Source organism: Amphiura filiformis, chromosome 17, assembly GCF_039555335.1.
Source record: "Amphiura filiformis chromosome 17, Afil_fr2py, whole genome shotgun sequence".
Classification (NCBI taxonomy): Eukaryota; Metazoa; Echinodermata; class Ophiuroidea; order Amphilepidida; family Amphiuridae; genus Amphiura; species Amphiura filiformis.
The window spans coordinates 61,876,938-61,898,981 of NC_092644.1; the positions used below are offsets into that span (position 1 = coordinate 61,876,938).

Here is a 22,044-nt window from a genome sequence, read left to right on the forward strand (position 1 = left end):
TTGACGTCACTACCACATCAGGGTGAAAAATGGTACATAGAATGAAGGCCCATCTGAAGTTTCCATTGTTTTTTTTTTGTTGGGCATTTTACAGAGCCATACTCTTCTCTGACTTGGAAGTATGAAGCAAGTTTGCTCATTAGTGCTGCTTCTATATTGCACAGAAAAAGTGTCTTAAAGTTTTGTCGTACACACTAAATCCATATTACCAAATAAAGTGTTCGATAGATGGAGAACTTTGTTCTCTTTATTTTGATACCTGAGTGAGACTGTATTTTCCCAACCTTTACCAATTCAAATGAAAAAAGAGAGCATTTAAAAATGACAACATGTACATAGACTTTTTCATCAAAACACAGAGCTTATGTAGCCATTGTAGCAGTTAAATCTTTCACACTGTAAATATACGTTTTATGTGAAGCATAGTAAAGAAGCTTAAAATTTTGTCAAATGAAAACAGTAATGATTTATAGTTACAAACAAAATGAAGAATCCATCGTTAGTATTTTGTGAAGCATGATTTTTTTTATGCCTGAACCCATGATGGACAGACTATTATACTCTGGTTCTGCACAGTCTTTTACACTGTATAAACATGTACAGGCAAAATGATTGGTAGTTTATGGTGTTTATCGAAAATAAAAAGGCTGCTTCTTAGGATCCTCGTAAAATGACCACTACAGTTATAAATGACCTTTTTATGACATCATTGTACAATAAGTCCACACTTGTGTTTCTTGGTGTGGCAGCTTTGTCACTAATTATCACCGGAAACTAATAACTGGTGGGTACCAATCATGGTAATAAAGCCTGTACAAAAGTAGTGACTTGACCCCATTTTCTACTTTATCACACGCTGCCAGGTTAGATAGACCGATTTGTATACAATATTTAATGCTCATTGATTTGGTGCCCAGACGTACATGTATCTGACACTGCTACTATTAAAGTATTACGCTATGGTCTGATAACTCAGTTGAATAAACTTTGTTCATGTGTTCAAAACTATCAGGGTTCAGTTGATTGTGGAACAGTTTCCACTTTTTTCAGAGGTACATGCTGCAAGTGCAATGCAGTGGATTATACAATTACAAGTTCTTTTAATTAATCATTTAGTCCTTATTTAAAAAAATGTATTTATTACGTCACTATCATTCATTGGATTAATGCATGGATAGATGCTCACATCAAACTGTTTGGTTAGAGAGAGATTTCACTTTTACCATTGAACCCATTTTAAGTGCTACTGTCCTCTTCTTTTTTTTTTTTAACTTGCATGGCTTTTATTATGATAAAAAGGAACATATAAAATATTCAAGTCTAGATCAGTTCCCCAGAATGATGGTAGCTCGTAAGACATACATAGTTCTAAGCACATACAGCATACAAGATATATTAAACATAGTATGTCTATAATTTAAAATTACAATCACAATCTTGAATAGAAGTAAAAAGAACAGCCTAAAAATAGAGCAGGCATCCAGAAAAAATATAGCAATGCTGATAAAAATATTAAATTTCTAAAAACTGTGGACTCATCCAGGAAGATAAAAGAAATACATCTGTCAAAGAAATAAATAATACATAACATGTATTTATTAATTCCCCTATGTTTAACTACCCCTCAGGGTGATTTGCAAGATAATTAAAACAAATAAAGATAAAAGAGATGAACAAATGAAGTAACCGTGAAGTTATAAGGGTAGGTATGTCTGCAGGCAAACTTGGAAGCAGCTGACTTGTTCTAGAAGTCTATTCCATTCTGCAATAATTATGAGTCCCTGGGGATAAACTTTCCACACGGCATGCAAAAAAATGCTTGTCCCTCTTCGGCTTGTCAAAAATTGCTTGCTCCCCCTCTCCACCTGCCAAAAAAAATCTTTGCCCCTTCCTTGCACATGCCAAATTTTTGAGATCCCAATTAGCCTTTTCGAAGCATGGCGTACACAATAGGAGGGCAGTATTCAATATGGGTAAAACCTGCCAAATTCAAAAGCCTTTACCCATTTTGTGCAGCGCCATCCTATTGTGTCCTCCATACCTCTAAAAGGCTAATTGACTAAAAATATTTTAGAACATGAATTACAGGTTTTGAATTTGGTGTGTATCATCAATATTTGCTGCTCGTCAAATACCTGCTCAGTATTCACAATTGCCAGCCTTGTCAAATAAGGTTGATTAGTAAGAGGTTGTTATCTACTAAGTCCATATAAAGACAGTAGGATGAGTCAGGTGTGTGTGTGTAAATACGATCTGATACCGATATCTGGATGAAGATTGTTCCTGCTATTAATCTGTGACGTATGGCCTTAAACCAATTTGTACTTCTCATAAAGATTGTCACTCAAAAGTTTGATTAAACTACCGGCATAATATTGTATACTTAAAGACATATATTATCAAAACCAGAAAATTTGAAAAGTTGTTAAAAATCAGATTTTTGTAAAGAGCATGATGTGGAAACATACCCTGCAAGTGATATGACCGAACATGGCCTAATATAATGGTCACATTGTAGTGAATGTTGGAAGAGTCTGCACAGACACTTGGAGCTACACATAATTGAATGGAGCAAGAACCACCTTTTTTCCTTTCTTACCATTTTTTCACATAAAAAATATTAAATGACAATTTTATTGACTTGCCCTTCACTGTTGAGCCATCCCTAAAATTTTTCAAATGTTTTACTCCTTTAACGGTGATCACGGATACACTGATCTATCATCTAACATGCTCATCTATCAGGGTACAGTTCTTTGACTCCAATACATTTGTACATCATTGAATGACCTGTGAAAATGTGGGTACAAAAACTCATACTCTGCAAATTGAGGTCATATTTTGCACTATGATTGTTTAATTGAGGATATTGAACTATGCCATTTGGATGAGGCCATTGTGGTCCATATTGATAGTGCCTTGAAGTATTGAGTGAAGGCTGTGCTAAACTTCTGTCCCAGTGTGCTGGGCGCTGCAATTTTCCCTCTTCAATAAACTTCTGGACTGTATGATTTGAAAAGATTAGCAATACTGAATTTGAGATTACCGTGCCACATTGGGAAAAGGATATGGGTTTATAAGATTAGCTTGTTTTAAAAATGGTCAAGTCTGTTTGGCCAGCAATACCCAGATGGGATCATGGTCGAGTGATTTCCTCTAGAAAGACCTCTAGTTCATATATAGTTGCGTTCACATTGTCGGACGTACGCCCGGCGGAACTTGGTCGGCGTAAGTTGCTGGGAGTAGCGGTAGGCGTTGCCAGGAGTAGTGGCAGTGTGAACGATGGTCAGCGTAAGTTCCGCCAGGCGTACGTCCGACCAAAAGTCAGGAGTAGCAAGTTGGGTGTAACCTCCGCCAGGCGTAAGTTGCAATGTGAACGCTGCTACTCCTGACACCCGGTGTAAGTTTGACCTTTTGTTGGTCGGAACTAAGACATTACATATTGCGTGGTTGAAAAAGGTCACAGAAACACTGGAAGTGGTAGTCGATGTTTACACCAACCAGAAGTGAATGCTTGGTGGATCTGGTCGGCGTAGTGCTAGGAGTAGGCTAGGTGTGGACACACGGTAGGAGTAGCGAAAATATTTGTGGAATTTTTATCAATGTTAGCGTAACTTTACGCCGGGTGTAACTCAAAATGTGAACACGACTTATAAATAAATGTTCAATGTCCTGTTATATAACTAAGACTCAAATTTATTTATTCCCCACAATCCGGTTGCACAATTACAGCACTCTTTGTGGAATGTCTGGTCCATTTGCATCAAAACTGTGTATGTCTTTGTTCTGCACTTTGAAGCTTGGAAATTGAAATTGACAAATTTTGCTTTGCAAATTGCGGAGATAATGTACATGCTAAGGGCAGGTTATAGCACACTGGTAATCTTAGTGAAAATTCAAAGGAAACAGAATGTGGGAAATAATTTCAGAATTTTGCAACAAAGGCTTAGGGTTAGGATTGCATAGGATAACAAGTTTTGGTGCCGATTTAGGAAAATGACTGGACAGTTTGTCTGAGAGTAATGTGAGAATCAGGAATCTGAAGAAATAGAAGGGCATCCCTAGAAACATTAACCAGGGGCTATGAGTATTCAGGGGACGAGGAGCTGAAATTATCAACCCTGGAAGTTTGAACCCCAAAGCCACCACCTGGGGAAGCACCTGATTTTAAAGTAATAGAAGTCTAACGTTGTACATCTCCTGGAAACTGAAGGGCAATGTTGCCACCTGGTCTGTATTATAAGGACATTGGCACCTGGCCTGTATAAGGACATGTTCTATTTTCAATTCTATCACATCAATGTTTGAAACATTTTGAAGGACCCTTATTTGATATGTTGCCAAAAGAATTCACAGTTGAGTGTTTCCTGAGCTTAAGACCCTTCCTTAATAAATTGTGAGCCCGGGAGCAAAGTAGGCTCTCAAATGTCATACGGGAGAAACAGCAAAATAGTTATTTTCATTGCAAACTTATTTTGTAATTAAAAAGAGCTCACCTTTTAAGTAGAAAACTTTGATAATTACATTTGATGAAGGTAAACAGAATGAAGCATTATAAGACAAATATTATTGATAATGCAATCGATCATGTTCAATTAAGTGAATTGAAACGTCACAAAATTAGCAAAAATTAAATGCTCATGAAGGAGAAATGAATTCAATTTGAACTATTTCATAGTGGAGTTTCCCCTGGGTGTATGGGATTCCCTGGTTTTCCAAGTAGATACCTTATCGATGTTGAAATGCAGATGGCGTGTTATTTATAGGGAGTGAGTGATAACCTTGATTAGTCACATTGAGTTAGCTACCTTATGTTGTCATAGAAGCAGGTCTATACTTTGATGAATGCTAAATCGATACAAATCATGGTGTGAGTGGTGCGCATGAAATAGAAGTAGAAAGATGCAGGTGTTTTACAACTAAAATAAAACAGTGCAATTAAAAATATGTCTCCAGTGTGTAATGCTGGGATTATATTGAAGTCGTTAAGTAATTGATCACTGGCAAGTTTGTAAGCAAGTGGTTTCTTGATGCTCATGGAAATGCAATTGTAATTATTGACAAAGAATGTGCTCCTAGCAACTGAGATATACAAAGTTCAGCTAGAAGGTGGAAATATTTCTTGGAAGCTTAGGTAGTGGATTCATTGTGATGTATTGTAACCATCACCACACAAATCGGTAGACCAAGAATGGATTTCACTAAAGTTTGTGTGCGTCCGCGTCGGTACTTTGTACTTCAGAGTAGACTGACTGTAACGTTTAGTCATTTACCATGTGTATGACATATGTAGACACTTCAAAATTCAAACACATCATAAGTTATGATAGGTTCAATTACAAAACGGAGACTCGAGATTCATAGGCATAACCTGGAAGCGTAAAAATGGATTTAAAATGTTCAGGAACTCAATCAAGTTATGAATTGTACAGACTGCTAAAATATGATGGGTAAAAGCTTAATGAGATTGTTAATGACACATAGGATCACAGGAGTTTGAAACTGCACAATACATGAACATTGGATCTTTCACACAAAAGTGCTTGTTCTGCTCCATACTGTCACTGACTCATTGCCCTCTGAGATAGAGACTGGCCAAAATAAGGCTTGCTTCGTTCTTGCTTTTCTAGGGGGTTGCAGTCAGAGAATTCAGCTAGTTGTACCCAATTCTCATCCCTTATGTCTATTACTCTCACTCACATACTTAAAAGTATGCATCAAGCAATATCAAAGCATTGGCAAAGACAGCTACAATTGATACTGAAGGCGGTACAAATCTTAAGCTTATCACATACCCACAATCTTTCATGTATCTTCCTGCAAATGTTTCACATCAAATTTGTGCGAGACATTTTCCCCTTTACTTCTGATCAAAGTATAGATTCTACAAATCAGTCTTGGCCATGTGCCTGCCATATTTTTTCTGGATATATCAGTTTCAGCATGGGTTTCCTGCCTACATGTAGATGTCCTTATTTAGACACAGCCTGCTCAGTATAGGTTTATACAATCTAATTCCTTAATCTCAGTTGAAAATAGTCAATGCAATTATTTGATTTGGATATATATATATGTGCCCTGCAGTTTTTCATCGACACTGCCACTTTCTGTCATCGCCTTGACCAAATTATGTAATAAGAAATTTAATTTTACAAGAATGAGTGGATCAACTTATTCTTTTCAATTGCATTGGGAAAAAATTATTATTAAGGGGAAATAATCCTTGGAACACAGATGAAAAAGGCCAAAATTAGGCCTATACATTTAAGCCTTTATTCTTGTCAAATTTTATTTCTGTGCTAAACAAGAAGAGTCTGAGTGCTCTGTCTCAAAAAATGAGGTCACATAAAGCAGAGTTAACTAAAGAAGAAGAAAAAATTAAATAAAAGAAAAAAAAGAAAAAACACTACACCAGTACTATGCATAGTACTATAATACAGTACTATACATACCGATAATTGAATACCTGAGTGGAAGAAGGGCCCAACACCATTAACTCTGTTTTTGAGATATTAAGAAAAAACTTAATATTTGGAAAAGTTTTAAAGACAGATTGTTTTCATATTCAGGGGACCTTTAATACCGGAACATACAGTATTACATGCATTTGAAATTATATATAATATGTCCATGGCAACGGTACAGGTCCTATTCCAGAGAGAGAAAGGGAAAACCAATAATATTTAGTCTCGGCTAAAAGAATAATTTTCTACCAATCTGAAAACATTAAAAAAATTTGTAGAGATAACCAAATTTGCTGCAGATTTTGTCCCCAAATGTTGTATAAAGGTGACAATTACCAAAGGCAAAGATTTGTAGACATTCTTTCACAGACTTTCTGAAGTGCCTGGGTTAGTAACAATACCAGTGTGCTAGTTATATATAGGCCCTACATTTGTGTGTTTGTTGTATTCCCTATTGAAAGTACACTAGATCTACAATTGAACTTCATAATACCTTGTATTGGATTGTTTGTGAAGTTTAATTCAACCTTACCTAGATATAGCTGACCTTAACCATGATCCTTGTAGTGCCTAAGGTTTATAACTTTCCTTGTAGAGTTTGTAGGAAGGGCCATATATATTGGCAGTCACAGATAACACTTTAAGATTGAAGTAAAGGAAACTAAAATTTGGTTGATTGTCAAGTTTTTGAGTTGTATATGAGTGACAAGTGATCAGAATATTTATGCTTATAATTGATCCAAGAACTTTTCCTGTACGACTGAATTATGTTGATACATGTATGTCTGCCCAACTGTTCTCAATATAATTATAATTTTATTTCTTTTGGTGGGGCTGTAGATGTGTTGAAGGTTTTTTGTGCATTTCGCTGCTGTGCACATTGTATCCTACAGTGATTCTATGATGAACATTATCTAGTAGATGTGCAAAATGCAAACTTAATGCCCACATTAAATATACTGGCCTTAAAAAAAACGCAAGTGTGCATGTGTAGAATCATACATGTTGACATCCACGCCGCATTGCGAACACCTCAATTGTGATTGCAAACTTGCATGCATATACATGCAGTCTAGAAACATACACAAGTGTGATTCAAACATACCCTGGACGTATTTGTAGACCTACACACAAGTACCCACCCATCCATGAATGTACAAACACACAAGTAACATTTATACACATAGAAACACACCCCAACTTGGATCTGATATATCAGTGAAGTTCTTGGATTTATTGAAACACCTCAAGGCACTTTACAGAGAATATACAAAAATAACATAGCCTAAGTAACTTATTTATTTATTTATTTATGGCAATTCAGCCAGAGACCAGGCAAAACCCCAATAGTGCCTGAGCAGTGAGCAGTGAGCACTAAATTAGACCAGACAAGAAAATTAAAGGGACAAAATAGAGAAACAGTCCAGACACTGATAACTTCTCGGATCAACTTGAAAATACTATCAATTTAACAAACATACATATATTGGTGGTGCATGATAGATTAAATTACAACATATCTGTTTTCATTGCTTAGGATTCTTTTATTTTAGGCGCTATGCAGGAGGTTGCTAGTGTTTTGATGCATGTATTCAAGGTACAATAGTGAGCTTACAATATACTTTGTTGTTGGATATAATCAACATGAGTTAAACGTAGCTATGGCCCGAGGGTTACGTCTGATTGTGTTCTGACGTTCACTCATCCATCATGGTGTCTAGTAATGGGTTATTCCAGTTGAAATCCATTCACCCTCTATGGACGACATCACCTTAATCTCCCACACAGGGAGTGTAGATTTTAAATGGAGTCATCCATTTAGATAACACACTCCCTGTGTGGAAGATTAAGGTGATGTCTTCCATAGGGGGTGTATGGATATAAACTGGAATAGTCTAATGATACATCAAGAGTACAGCTGGAGACATGTATAATACCAGTGATTATAAATGGTAATTTTATGTTTTAAAAGGGCTTTGTTATTCATGAATTCTCCTCGGAGCTCACTCTGCGTGTGTCCAATATTGATTGTGTCAATAATTTGGATGATTTTAATATTTTTAGGTCATGTTTTAGTTTCAGATGGATGTCATATATCTTAATCATTAATTTCTTAGATCTTGGGAATGGGAATACTTTGGAGAACTTAGTCATATGTCCCACAACATCAAATGCTTTTACAAGGTCGAGAAGAGACTTTAGAAAAGACTGATTTTTTTAGAAATTAATGTTTTTAGAGACCGTTTTAAAAAGTGAGAATTTTTGATTTGGTAAAAGTTACAATTTATAATTTATCATTAAAATATTTTGTTTTGTTTTATTTTTTGTTACAGGGATTCCATTATAATTTGGATAAGGTATGTAATTTCCTCATTATTTTGAAACTTTGTTATTATTTTAAAAACTTCTTTGCTTGAAAGGCATTTCTTCAAGTAATTTTTATGTTGAATAACAGGGTAAAATCTTACAAAGTGTTACTACGAAAACTGCTGCGCATGCACGCATCCCATGTGGTGCCATATATTGTAATGTATGTCAACATTTTTCATCAAGACTTCTGCTTTCTTAATGGGAAACAAAAGTTTATTATGGCGGGGATGTTTTATTATTTTGCAATTTACTTTAAAGATCAAAATTAATGTTTTCAATCATATTATTATTTAATTGATTTTCAATGTTTTCATTTGTCATTGCAGCAAGTCAAAGTAGCAGAGAGATATTTGAGGTAAGTTATCAGATTATTTCTATTTCATGCTTCATTATGCAAAAGGTTAAAATAATAGATACATAATACCAAGTAAGATAATAGTGAGCTGCAATCCACATGTTGTGTATTCCCAAAGGTTATATTTTAAAATTAATATCCACAAAACAAAAACAAAGTGTGATTTGTAAATCCCCATCATTGGGCTTATTCCATTTAAAATACACACTACCCCTGTGGAAGATTTTGAAAATATGTTCCACAGGGGGAGTATGAATTTCAAATGGAATGAACACATTATGCTAATCGATTTGAAACTCATCCTCCCTCTGTGGAAGATTCAGGTTGAATCTTCCTCAGAGGGTGTATGGAAATCAAATGGAGTTGCTTCATTCCATTTGAAATTCATACTCCCCCTGTGGAACATATTTTCAAAATCTTCCACAGGGGTAGTGTGTATTTTAAATGAAACAGCCCATTTTGCATGATGTTTGTTTCAGTCAGTACACAAATGTGGCCAAATATTTCAATGAAGAATGCTGGTGATTTTGAGTTATTGCTTTGTCAACGCTACAGTTCTCCATTTGACTTATCTTCAAGAAATGATGTCAGGCAGGGGCTGTAAATGCCTAAAGTGTTAACGCTTTAAAGTGATAAGATCCCATTTGAGTTGAGTGATCTCTATATTATACATTTGACACTTGATTTCCGGCATTATACGATACCAATGAAAGCAAGCATACTTTATTTAATTTTAAATATGAATGACTAACACATATAATGCAAGATTGCATCAGAACATGTTTACATGAACTTGATCTCATGTTCCAAATCCTGTATCAATTGGCAAGAATATAGATGAGTACAAGTCGTGTAGTGGTACCTTCTTTTGAGCAAGGGTTTAGATTTGTCTCATGTGCCAGGATTAGATCTTGATTTCAAAACACATCAGAATTATTATTACACATTTTGCACCAAGATGTGTGTAAATAGGTTAAAGGTAGAACACTTTGAGGGTTGAGAAGCAGAAAGCCTTAACTGACAAAGGAATCCTTTGTGAGTTAAGGCTTTCTGACTCTCAACCTTGACTTATTGCTATTTTGCAATATCAACCAGTACAGTAAGATGCAGATATTTTTGCATAAAAAGGTAGAACACTTTGAGAACCAGAAAGCCTTAATTGACAAAGGAATCCTTTGTGAGTTAAGGCTTTCCGGTTCTCAACCCTCGACTTATTGCTATTTTGCAATATCATCCAGGACAGTAAGATGCAGATATTCATGTCCTGATTCAATTAGTGAACCCCATTTCTAAATTTATTTAAACACTCAAATGCTACCTTTACAATATAATGCAGAAGGCTTGCGATGACAAGTTGTATTAAGGTTATTAATTATTTTAAACTGTTGTGATTTGGTAGTTCACATCATCTTACGAATGGTAGCGAGCTTTGGCAAAAACTGCATTGCTCAATTAATAGCGAGCGTGCAGAAGAATTAAAATATCACAGATATACTTTTATAGGTGCTGCGGTTCTTGAGTTACGTTGTAAAGAGGTCTGAAACAACAACACTTTTGTAAAAGCGTACATAACTCATTAACAACAATAAATTAAGCAAGTTTGCAAAGTATACGATTTGTAGAATGAACTTTTGCAAAGCATCAAGGTGTTAATTTTCAATAATATATTGATCTAGATAATGAAAATCGATTTTTAGGTTGCTTCGACCAACAATACCTCGTCTACCCTTAAATAAATTTGGTTGAGAAAATATATGTTTTCTTTTTCTTTTATTTTTTGAGACACTGATGATGAGAGTTTCTTACAGCACAGTTTTGCAAGAATATATGAAATAACCAATTGCTTCTACCTGAAGTTGAACTCCTACACAGATACACAGAGAAGTGTGGTTGAAACTAAAACTTGAATGAACCTCTACTTCGCAATCATGTCTCATTCTATTATTCTGTAAAAATATTACGGCATGTAGTCAATTCAGTTTCCAATGTTGTCATCTCGGCAATAATTCTTGAAAACACCATGACGACAGACTAGTTGGGATTTTTATATAGCAAATTTAGTGGCCTTCCACCTAAAAGAAAAGATATCAGTAGATTTATTGAGTCCGGACTCCGAATAACATTGTGCCTAAAGCTATATAAATTTGCCATCTTTGATTACATGCATGGTGACTAAAAAGTGTACCTCCTGCATTTATTGACAAAAACCTGGTAACTTTGCAACTTTAGTTTTCAGCATTACAAAGGTTTGCTCATGTACCGTCTGTTGCACAACACATTGTAGGCAAACAAGCACAGACTTTAAAAGTCAAAGTTTGCTGATAGTATGGCATTTTAATGGTGGAAGGCATACAAGTATAATCTTGAGACTGAATTCAAAAGACTAGTTTGCGTCTGATGTTATCTGTTAATCAAACTCTGAAACGATTTGTCATGGTGATTGAAATTTCTGAATGCTGCAATAAAACAGTGTGCCTTATGGTTAATTTTGCACCTTCAAACATACAAACCCTCTCAAAAGTTAGGTTTTAGTAATTGGAAACTTTCTCTCCTGAAGGTACAATATCAACAATGCCTAGAAAAGTTGCTCTTTACCTTGTAATAGTTTGAACATTTTTCGCTATTTTCCCCAAAATTTCTCCGATGAAGGCACCAGATGAACCAACCTTCCTTACCAATCATGGGTTACAGGGAGTTGGATGCAAACTAGTTTTTTAATTCAGTAATTCAGTCTGCGATTCTAGTTTGCTCTCCATGAGTGACACGCAACATGGCGCAGAGTCTTGCCTCTTTCCGTCTAATCTCTATGCTTCAATGTGTACACTTCCACTTTGATTTTATAACTTAGCACCAAGTGTTAAGAACTAGATTATATGTGACAAAACAGTTATTAAAATTAGTTGAACTTGTCAAACAAAATATTTCTATAAATCTACAGTGAGCGTTAAGCGTCTGATATTGATAGCTATTTCTCAATTTGATTGAGGGTTTGCTTATTAAACTTGTCAAGTAAAATAGCTTGATAAGTCCACATAATTGGTATTTTATAAAGTCTCAATAACCAGTATACATGTCAAACTTAGTTTGATTTGGAAATGATATTACAAATTGACGAAGATTAGGTGATTAAAATGGCTTAATTGAACTTGTTGGTACAAATCTACCAATAAGTACCTGGCTTACACATAGAAGTCAGAACTTATTTCATGTTGAAAACTTACTTAACAGTCTCAAGAGGGAAAAAAGACGGATTATGCAGTGAAAATAGTCCTGGGAATTCATTCCACTTCCCACGGAGTTGCAAGAATGATTCTATTAACTCTTTGCATAGATGTTAAAATGAAAAGAAATCTTAAGTTTTCAGATCCTGTAAGTGTAATGTTTACAAATCTTACAATGTATAAATTAGTACAATTAGCCATGTTTCAAATTGGTGGATGCAAGAGATTTTAGAAAGATATTAAACACATGTTAAATTGGAATGATCCACGAGTAGCACTAAGATAACATAATTTCTGAGGGCTTTTTCTTTCAGGATATTTCAATTCACAAAATCAAATTGTTGTACCATTTACTCCCAATGGTATTCTATGCTACTGAAAGTCAGCTTCATTAGCAAAAGAAGAAAAGAAGTGCTCTCTTAACTATTTTGGGAAGGAAGTAGCCACAAAATGACTTAAAAGTGAATTACAGGTCCCATTCAGCTAGCATACAAAAAGGGTGTTTGGGTGGGAAGTTTAGGAAGTGTAAAGGGGACAAATTGTGAGGGAAACCGTTAAGTGTTTATGGTTGAGAGAGGATAGGGTGCTAAATATACATGCTATGTAATGCTTATGACAACTCTAATTTGAGAAGGTTTGTACTTCTATAGTAAATCACAGAAAGAAAGACCAGTTGTTGAGTGTTCATATTGGATTGGGTTCCCTCCATATGCAATTATTACATATATTGTTTTGGTAAGAAATTTGTTTAGTTTTTAGGGGGTACTACACCCCTGGCCAATTTTGTGCCTATTTTTGCATTTTTCTCAAAAATTATAGTGCATTGGGGACAAGTAAGATATGTATATTATAGGGGCAAGGACTACAACTACTGCACTGGAAATTTTATTTCAGCACAGACAACAGTTGTGGAGTTCCAGTCAAAAATGAGGGAAAACCAATATTTGATCAATAAATCAATAACTACTTGCTTTGAGTTGCTGAATTTTCAGTACAGTAATTATAGTCCTTGCCCCTATAATATACATATTTTACTTGTTACCAATGTGCTATAATTTTTGAGAAAAATGCAAAAATGGGCACAAAATTGGCAAAGGGTGTAGTACCCCCTTAAACATATTTGATATGCTACCATCAAAATGAGCCAGACGTCCTCGGCGACTTAAAAATATGAAATAAAAATAAAATACAGCAAAACCACTTTATTAATTGCATTTGAGATCAATGGATTGTCATATTCGATGAGTCCATGGTCCATGTTTGATGAGCCCTTCAGTTTAAAGGAAAAAGACTGGTATTTTTTTTAAATGATTTGAAAACTTTAATTTTTTGATCTGATGAGAGATTTATCTGCCAGATAATAATCTTGTAATGTTTGAAAAAAAAAAGTTTTAAAGATGTTATAAATCCAAGTTACCTTACAGTCAATACAGTGTAAAATTGTACACCCCCACATGATAAAAGCATATTACCTTGGTGTTGGCTGTATGTCATTTTAACTGAAACTGAGAAGTGAACATTTCTGCTCACTTTCAAGTAGGTGAGTCAGTGAACAGTAGTAAAAATGCTGCTGTTTTTCATAATGCACACCTCACTGAATGCAATGTAGAGCAGGGTTCCCCATAATTTTCAAAATTTGAAAAATATGGGGTCCATTATGATTTTACTGTGCTAAAATAGTAAATACCCCAAAACTCGGTGTAGCGGGAACCCTGATGTAGAGTGCTTGGATGGTATGGTCCTGGGTATGGTACGTATGTAACTTCTATATGTATTTAAATTATTCTGTAAAGTCCCATAACTTCCTTTCTTGAGGGATGGAATCACTTAATGACCTGCATCTAGTAGACGATTCAATTGCACAGGAATAAAGCATTGATTGAAATTACTTAGGCCCTACCTAGAAAATGTAAAACTTGGCTCTTCACCCTACTTCATGTTTTTTCACTCAGTGAAATAAAAGTCAATTTATTACTTCCTTCTCTACTAAAGATTCGTATCACACCCAGCACATATGCGCCCCAGGCGTGTCAGACTGAAATGGTTATTTAAGTAATTTCTTCCAGCCATAATCTGCTACTAAGCTGGTTTATTTTTGCAACAGCCTCTGTTCAAAACTCAGAAATGTTACTTGCACTAGGATTTCAAACATTCTCATCTGTCGGGAGGAAGTTCTTTGAAGGGATGTGACCAGATGGACAGCCTCATCCCCCACTTGTAGATGAAAATGGAGATTTTGGCATCTGAAGAAAGTTCATATTTTTCTCATACATTGTAATCCCAGTGAAATTTTAGGCCTGAAACATGTTCTATTAGATGTTCTGGATGGAAAACTTAAAGCCTCATCTCCCATGGTGGTTCCACTCATAGTAGTAGTACTGTTTAAAATTACATAAGGAAAAATTGTTGCAGATAGTCCAACATGGAGCATCTGCAAATTTGCTATCTAAAATGCAACACTAAAGTGGCCAAATGGACAAATATTACATTTTTGTATTAATGCTGTTTAAGCCAGCTGTTCCCTTTAACATAATAACATATTTGTTATCATGTGCATTTCAATTCCAATCTGTTAATGTTGATTCATTTAACATTGAACATGTTTTTGCTGTTTGCATTTACAATTGAGTTGTTTTTCTTTTTCAAATCCATTTTTGGGCGAGTGGGATGTCAGAAGCCATGATTTCTCAGTTTTAGCCATTTAACTAAAAGAACTGCAGTGTTTTCTTAAATATTAATATATTGATATTATAGGAAATAAGTAAAGGAAGCCACCTATTGTTTGGGCATTTCCCCTCATGAAAAATGACACCCTTGATATCAAGCTTTGGGGTCTCCTTTATAGTAACCCATACCATTCCTCTTGTATGTCAGATTTATTTGTCTTTGAAATTAAGGTTTTGCATGATAGATTGCTTGTATTTTAGATATCAATCTATTAATCACATTCTAGAATCAAATAACATGGACTCCCTTTTGAGGAGGGCGAGAGCAATCACTCTCTCCTACTACTGCTCTCCTTAAATCTTATATAGGAGAGTGATTTTTAGCTCTCCTTAATTGACCATTCTTTTCTTACATTCTATTGTAAATGCTCTAAACCGCTCTCCTTGATGGCTCCAGAAGAGCCATTTAATGCTTTTCTGCAAATTCCAAAGAGAGTCCCCGAATTAAGTCACCCCGCCCCAGAAATAGCTGAATCCCCCTTACATTAATACTAGGCAACTGTAACCACATACCTTGCTAGTCTGTTTTTACTGTTTCTTGCAACCTTAGATTACAGTTGGAAACTTTGAATAAAAGTTGAATGTATGGGAAAGGAAATCAAAAAGAAATGTGGTAAAACATATGTATTGAAACATAGATGGCACATGTGATTAGAAGAATGCAAATACATTGCTTCAGGGCAAGTTTAACTTTTATAGTGTTTCCGGCTGATAAAATATTGCTTATGCCGTGTACATATTCTGTGACCAAATTTAGATCATACATTTTAGCAGATTCAAATGTTTCTAATTTTTTGTAAAGACAAAGACATTTATTGTGGCTGACTTCGACTTCCAAACTTCTTGCTATGTAGTTCAAGCACCGTATCATCAATATTATGAGTCTATGTTGCATTTTTAGATCATTTCAAACTCTCTCTCAACTATCCCCACTTTGAAGAAGAAAACTTTTGCAAAAACCTTTTTTTTTCTACAACCCATGAATGGGAATATCTGTGTAGTTTTTCATTTTCTGTATACATGTCTTTCTCCCATTGAGCACAGGGAAATAAAAGCCGTTTTGGCTATGTGAAATAAAAAAAAATGAATGGGAATATATTCCCTTCCTTGCACATCCAAGATGGCCACCATTACATGAGCGGCCATCTTGTATGTGCAGTAATGGTGAATTAAAACACTGTACAAGCAATAAGGAATAATGATGGTTGTATCGGGGGTTGTATAAATGAAGTAATTTTAGTATGTTTTTGCCTCACTTACATATCCAAGATGGCCGCCATAAATTTGTGCTATGGGTACATTTATGTGCCATGAGGAAGGACTGAGAATATTTTTCTGTTGGCACATGTATGTGGCATGAGGAAGTGTACAAAAATAATAAGAACAATCTAATAACAGAACACAAAATAATAGCAATAATCTTGCTGGGTGGAAAATCTACTGCCAATAATAACACTTCTTTGTATCAAAAAAGTAAAGATTAGGCGCATGAAAGTCGATTTTGAGTTTCCCGTCACCCGCCCTCACTTCATTTTCTGACCCTCACTTTAATTCATTATTGTGATTTTCCAAAAAATACCAATAACAACTGGTTATATTTGCAAACAAAATTATGAATATCCCTTTATTTTTTGTGGAAAAATCAAAATCAAAACATACATTTTGCTGTCAACCTTGCAGACTCTTTTTAATATATACTAAACATCCATCTTCAAGTGAGTGAGCGGCAAGTAACAACACATTTTACATGTGTGTTTGTCATATAATGCAAGGCAGAAAAATAATGAATAATGAAAAAGTTACCTCACTTGTTTTCAGAAATTATGTGATGGAAAACTCAAAATTGACTGTTAGTCGCCTTAAATTTCTAACTTGCACATTGAATGTTTTTGTAAAACTTAAGTAGATTCTACTTTCTGTACTTTTTTTTCAGGGACAGAGTATATTATTCTCCTTGAACCAGAAATATTTCCCTACATTGCAAAGTGAAAATAACTGTCAATTTGTAATATTAAGAAAAAGAATAGTAGTGTGCAGTGAAATTCCCCAGGAAGCAGTCTTCTATTTCCTGGCTGGCCTACATGTGCCTGATGTGTTTGAAAAGTAACTAATGGATCTAATGTTAGAATGCTAAATGACTAGGTTGAAATAATCATCTTGTGAAAATCAACTGATACATTTTACAAAATGTGCAACTAAACTGTGTTTTAAGAACAAGCTGTCAATATCAGCATATTTGTACTCAATAAAATGTTAAAACTTTAAACAGTAACTGAAGGAAAATAAATAAGTATTTACCCGCAGTACTTGACTCGAATTTGTACTTCTTAAAAATGTTCAATGCAATTTTCATTAGGGTAGGCTTGAATAAATTGGTAAGAAAAATCATCATGCCATTCAATATTTTGAGATTGTTGAATGCTCCTGATTTCCATATTGAAGGGGGCTATAAACCATTGGCTACAAAGAAATACAAGATAATGTCAATGGTTCATGGTATAATATAGTTGAAAACTTCTTTTGAAAAGTCGCAAGTGTCATGGAGGGGTAAAGGTGCCCTGGATCCATGCACCAGACTTACAGGAGAGGATGTAGTCTGAGGAAAATCCTACTAAACTACTTTTATTTTCTTGCACTTGACATTTGACAGGAAGTTACAGTTTCATTTGGCAAAAGTGGAGGAATTACAAGAGCAGTATGAAAAGGAACTGAAAGTCAGAGAAGGTAAGACTAATACTGAGAGTGTAGAGATTCATTCCATAATTGTACTGACAATTTATCAGTATTATTATTATTTTATGGGGATGGGGTGACACCCCATAACATATTCCATGGACAAGCTTGCATGTTTGATGTGGCATGCAATCACTCATTTGTCTGGCCAAGGGCCAGATTGATGATCAGGATGTTACCCAGTTGCATATATCTGCTTTCTCCAACCATGATAGGTACAAATAGAGCGAGGATTATAATTGGGGTTAGATTTTTATTTATTTATTTTATTCATTTGACAATGAACATCAAAAGCAGAAAATAACATAAAGGAGGCCTCCTGAGCTGTCAAGGAGCACAGGAAAGCACTGCCACCAAAAGGTGCAGTGCCCCTACTCAGCAAATCTCAAAATAAGTTGAAACAAAATAACACAGTTTAACACAAGAGACAAGAAAAAATAGCTACAGTGATGGTGGTAATAGATTCACCAAGTTGGTAGTGATAAGTCATTGCTATTAAACAATGAAATTTGTATTCCTTCCAAAGCAATATATATATATTTAAAAGATGTAGCTCATTGGTCATGTCTCAATTAGAAAAAACATTAGTTTTAGGGATAAATTTAAGGTGGATCCCTTCATGATAGTATAAGTATTATGCATCCATAAGAACGGAAGTATGCCAAAAGAAATGTATTGGTACTTTCATCCATATCACAACAGGAACAATTTCACTGAAAACAAGATCTAATTTATGTTCAATATTAAGTTCACACTGGTCAAAGAAAACCAGCTTTTTCACAATATATTACTTGAAAGTTTAGAAACCAATTTCAATTTGACACAACCCTGGTCAGCAGGTTTTTGCAAACCTATGATGTTGAACTCTCCCCATTTTCTCTAACTGTTAATGAATTAAGACAGCTAACCTGATGTCATCCTGTGATGACCATTGTTTTATCGGTGAGTGTCCACTAAGTTCATGCAAATTAAGTCGAAACACATTTGACCCAGTCACATACAATAAAGATATGTTGTGCTTGTGAACGTGTCCGGCTGCATTTGGAGCTGATTTAAAACATCCCAACCCTTAATTTGTCATTTTATATGCCTATGCTTTTAATCATAACTTGGGAACATTGGCCTGGCATAAATCCAGTCGATGGGAAATATCTAAATAATATATTTTGAAAGCAATTCTGCTCTAGATTTATGGGAATGGGGTTACATGTCTTTTCATTTCAAATATTATGTATTTTCCAATCAGTCCTAATTTCCTTTTGTTTTGAGTACACTATAAAGTTCCTTCCTTTATACACAGATCCTGTCATTTCCAGGATCTGTGCTTTATATAATATTTACAGGTGAAAATCAGTGCAACTGTGTGACCCAGTTCTAATTGTATCATCATCCAATTTATACCTCTTTTTAACACTTTTAATTTGGAAGGGGTGTGATTTTTTCAGATTTTCAGAATTTTAAATTTTCTTTCTGAATTTATTTTTAGTGCTGCAAGAATTTTTTTAAATAAAAAAAAATGATTTAATGACAGTTTGGTTCTTCAGGGAAGTGAGTTTTTGATGCAATGTGTATTAATGCTTTGAATTTTATTTCATGAAATCCATGCCTAAAATAGCTTTCCTTGAGCCTTTAAATAGGCTAAAACCCATGGGCCTAAAACCCCTGGACCCCCACTGTGAGTCGCGATGCTCCAGTCGCTCCACTCCCTATATGCTCGCAATGTTTCCATATTGTTTTGATAGTAACCAAGTGGTTTCAGGTTTTTTTTGAAATCCTCAATCATACCCCTGATTTAGAAAATTAGTTATGTATTTAAAGGTATCCAGAGAAAGTCAGAATTCCAAAGTCTGCTTGACTCAACCCACACAAAAACAAATTGAAGACCTCCTGGATATAAAGATACTTTTTGTTCATCAGAGATGTGTTGCCAATTTCAATGAAGACTGCTGAAAATTTTTAATCAGAAAACGTTTTGTTGCTAATGAAAATGATAAACCAGGCCAGAGGTCATGGCACTTCCAATGAGTGTAAATTATAAATAAAAAGAGGTAAAGTTTTGAATGACACAGTGATTTCATTTCACTCAAGTGTTATGATGTTTCTATTTCATAACATAATTGGAAGGAAGTTGTTGGGTTGATATAGAGAACATTCCCTGGACAAATCATAACAACCCAAAGCCATTGTTGGCATGTAATGAAACGTGTCCTGCGTTTTGCTTCCATATGCAGTGAAAACTTGAATGCTTCGTAAGATATACTACCTTTTTTCTTAGCAAGTTGTTTTTAGAAAGTTCTTTGGGAGGTAGCCAAAACCAGTTTGCAATCTGGAAAAGAGAAAATAAGAAAATGTATACTTGTCTGCATTGGTTTCCAAATATCTATCAATTCATATATCAAAGTTCACTTGCTGTTTCCAATTTTTAACAGGGTTGATTTAAAAACCAAACACTTATTTTAAAAGGTATTTGTTTTTTAAAGAAATGCTTTTGAGAGTGTGGTATTATGGGAGTGCCAAGTTTTGTTTCATTGAATGAGCTATTTAAGAAAAAAACAATTCTTCATATGCTCATTTATTATGATAATATCATTGCTATGAACAAAGTTGAGGCACTTATCAAATGAGATCTATGGGGGGATATTTCATCTCCTTATCACGTACAGATTGCCCCAAAGCGTATCTTGATGCCAATTTGGTTTGAGGAAGGAATAAGGGTGTGTCTTCATCTCCGTATACTTAAAGGATCTTAGGAACAAGGAGCATAATTTGTGTGTACAAAGCCCCAAGGGATTGCTTACAATAATAGTAACATGTATAATGAGGGTTTCTTCCTGCTCTTATTTAATATCAGCAGGTTGGGATATAGAGCAAAATCACAAAATTTAGTTTTGATTCAAAGTTAAATTAACTTTCTCCATACATGTGGTATATACAAAAGATACTGGTAAAATTAAAGCTACATTGTAACATTAGTATGACATGTTTTTTTGAAGATCTGTGGATTCATTACTTGGGATTCCAGGGGAACAGGTAATTGATTTTGGAAAAGGAATTGAGTTATTTTGTTTTAGCTCACTGTAATCCTTTTTAGATGGAGAAGCAGAAAAACCCTTTTGATGTCATGACAGTATCCGCAGCTGGAGAGAGGGGGGTTCCCATGGACCAAAGCGCTCAACCCACCACCGCCTGTCCCAAATCGGGGCAGTTGCAGTAGACTAAGTGAACTGACACCAGGATGTAGTATAACTTGGGCTTGATAATACTAACATCCTCAAGACTGTGCAGGTCCTTAAAAACATTAATACAGATCAAGCCAGGTAGCGGCCACACCAGGCCATGGTTTTCAATCTTTCTGTTTTATACTATCTAGTTCAGTTTTGCTGTATTTTCTCATTCTTTGGCCTAAACTAATACCATTGACCATGGTGCTAGTGTAGTTAGTGAAGGTATCCATGCACTTCTGGGTAAATTTTATGGTGCAGATATATTTTATTCAATTTCTGAACAAATCTATGTGTATTTCTCATTTAATTAATGAAATTTCTTTTTGATTTCTTATTAGGTGCTGTGAATATGGTGAAAGCTTATTCAGACACGCCTTCTCCACACAAGAAGGAGCCTGTGTCGGAGGCTAAGTTAGGAGTCAAAGATTGCACACAGGTGAGACACTGCAGGTTGATTATTTTGCAGAAATTAATGAAGTTTGAGATTAAATTGAAGTAGACAAGCCCTACCTCATGATGATGAGAGTCCATCATTATGAAGTGTGTGTGTTTGACCAAATTACTGACTCAATAGGGACACAACTGTGCAGCCATATATTTGTTGAGGGTGTATGAACAAGTTACCCTTATGATTCATGAATATGAGAAAGACAGCTACATAGAAACATGGTCATGTTGATTTTGTTTTTGTTATTGTAATCTTTACCTATATATTAATTTATATGTATTTTAATTTATTTCTTAATGTACAATGTTAAGTGCCCAAACCCATTATGAATCTTATTTAAGATTTTGTATTATATTTTTGCTGTTGGCTTGATTTTCAATAGCCCTTTAATTATTTATTCATATGGCCTTCAATTAGTTAATCATATGATTAATCATATCTTAATAATGGTGTTCTGTGGTCATGGAAAAAAATGATATAATTTAGAATTAGAAGAGTGCATG

At 34.9% G+C, this 22,044-nt stretch overlaps 1 protein-coding gene across 3 annotated transcripts in view; it reads left to right on the plus strand.

Annotated features, from left to right (window-relative positions):
• Window positions 1-22,044, plus strand: part of LOC140138125 (rho family-interacting cell polarization regulator 2-like) — a 67,893-nt gene that overhangs the window by 30,313 nt on the left and 15,536 nt on the right. For all 3 annotated transcript variants that reach the window (XM_072160048.1, XM_072160050.1, XM_072160051.1), the window contains exons 4-7: window positions 8,798-8,821; window positions 9,161-9,189; window positions 17,787-17,860; window positions 21,432-21,529. In XM_072160048.1, coding sequence (XP_072016149.1) covers window positions 8,798-8,821; window positions 9,161-9,189; window positions 17,787-17,860; window positions 21,432-21,529 — 225 coding nt within the window. The remainder of the gene's footprint in view (window positions 1-8,797; window positions 8,822-9,160; window positions 9,190-17,786; window positions 17,861-21,431; window positions 21,530-22,044) is intronic.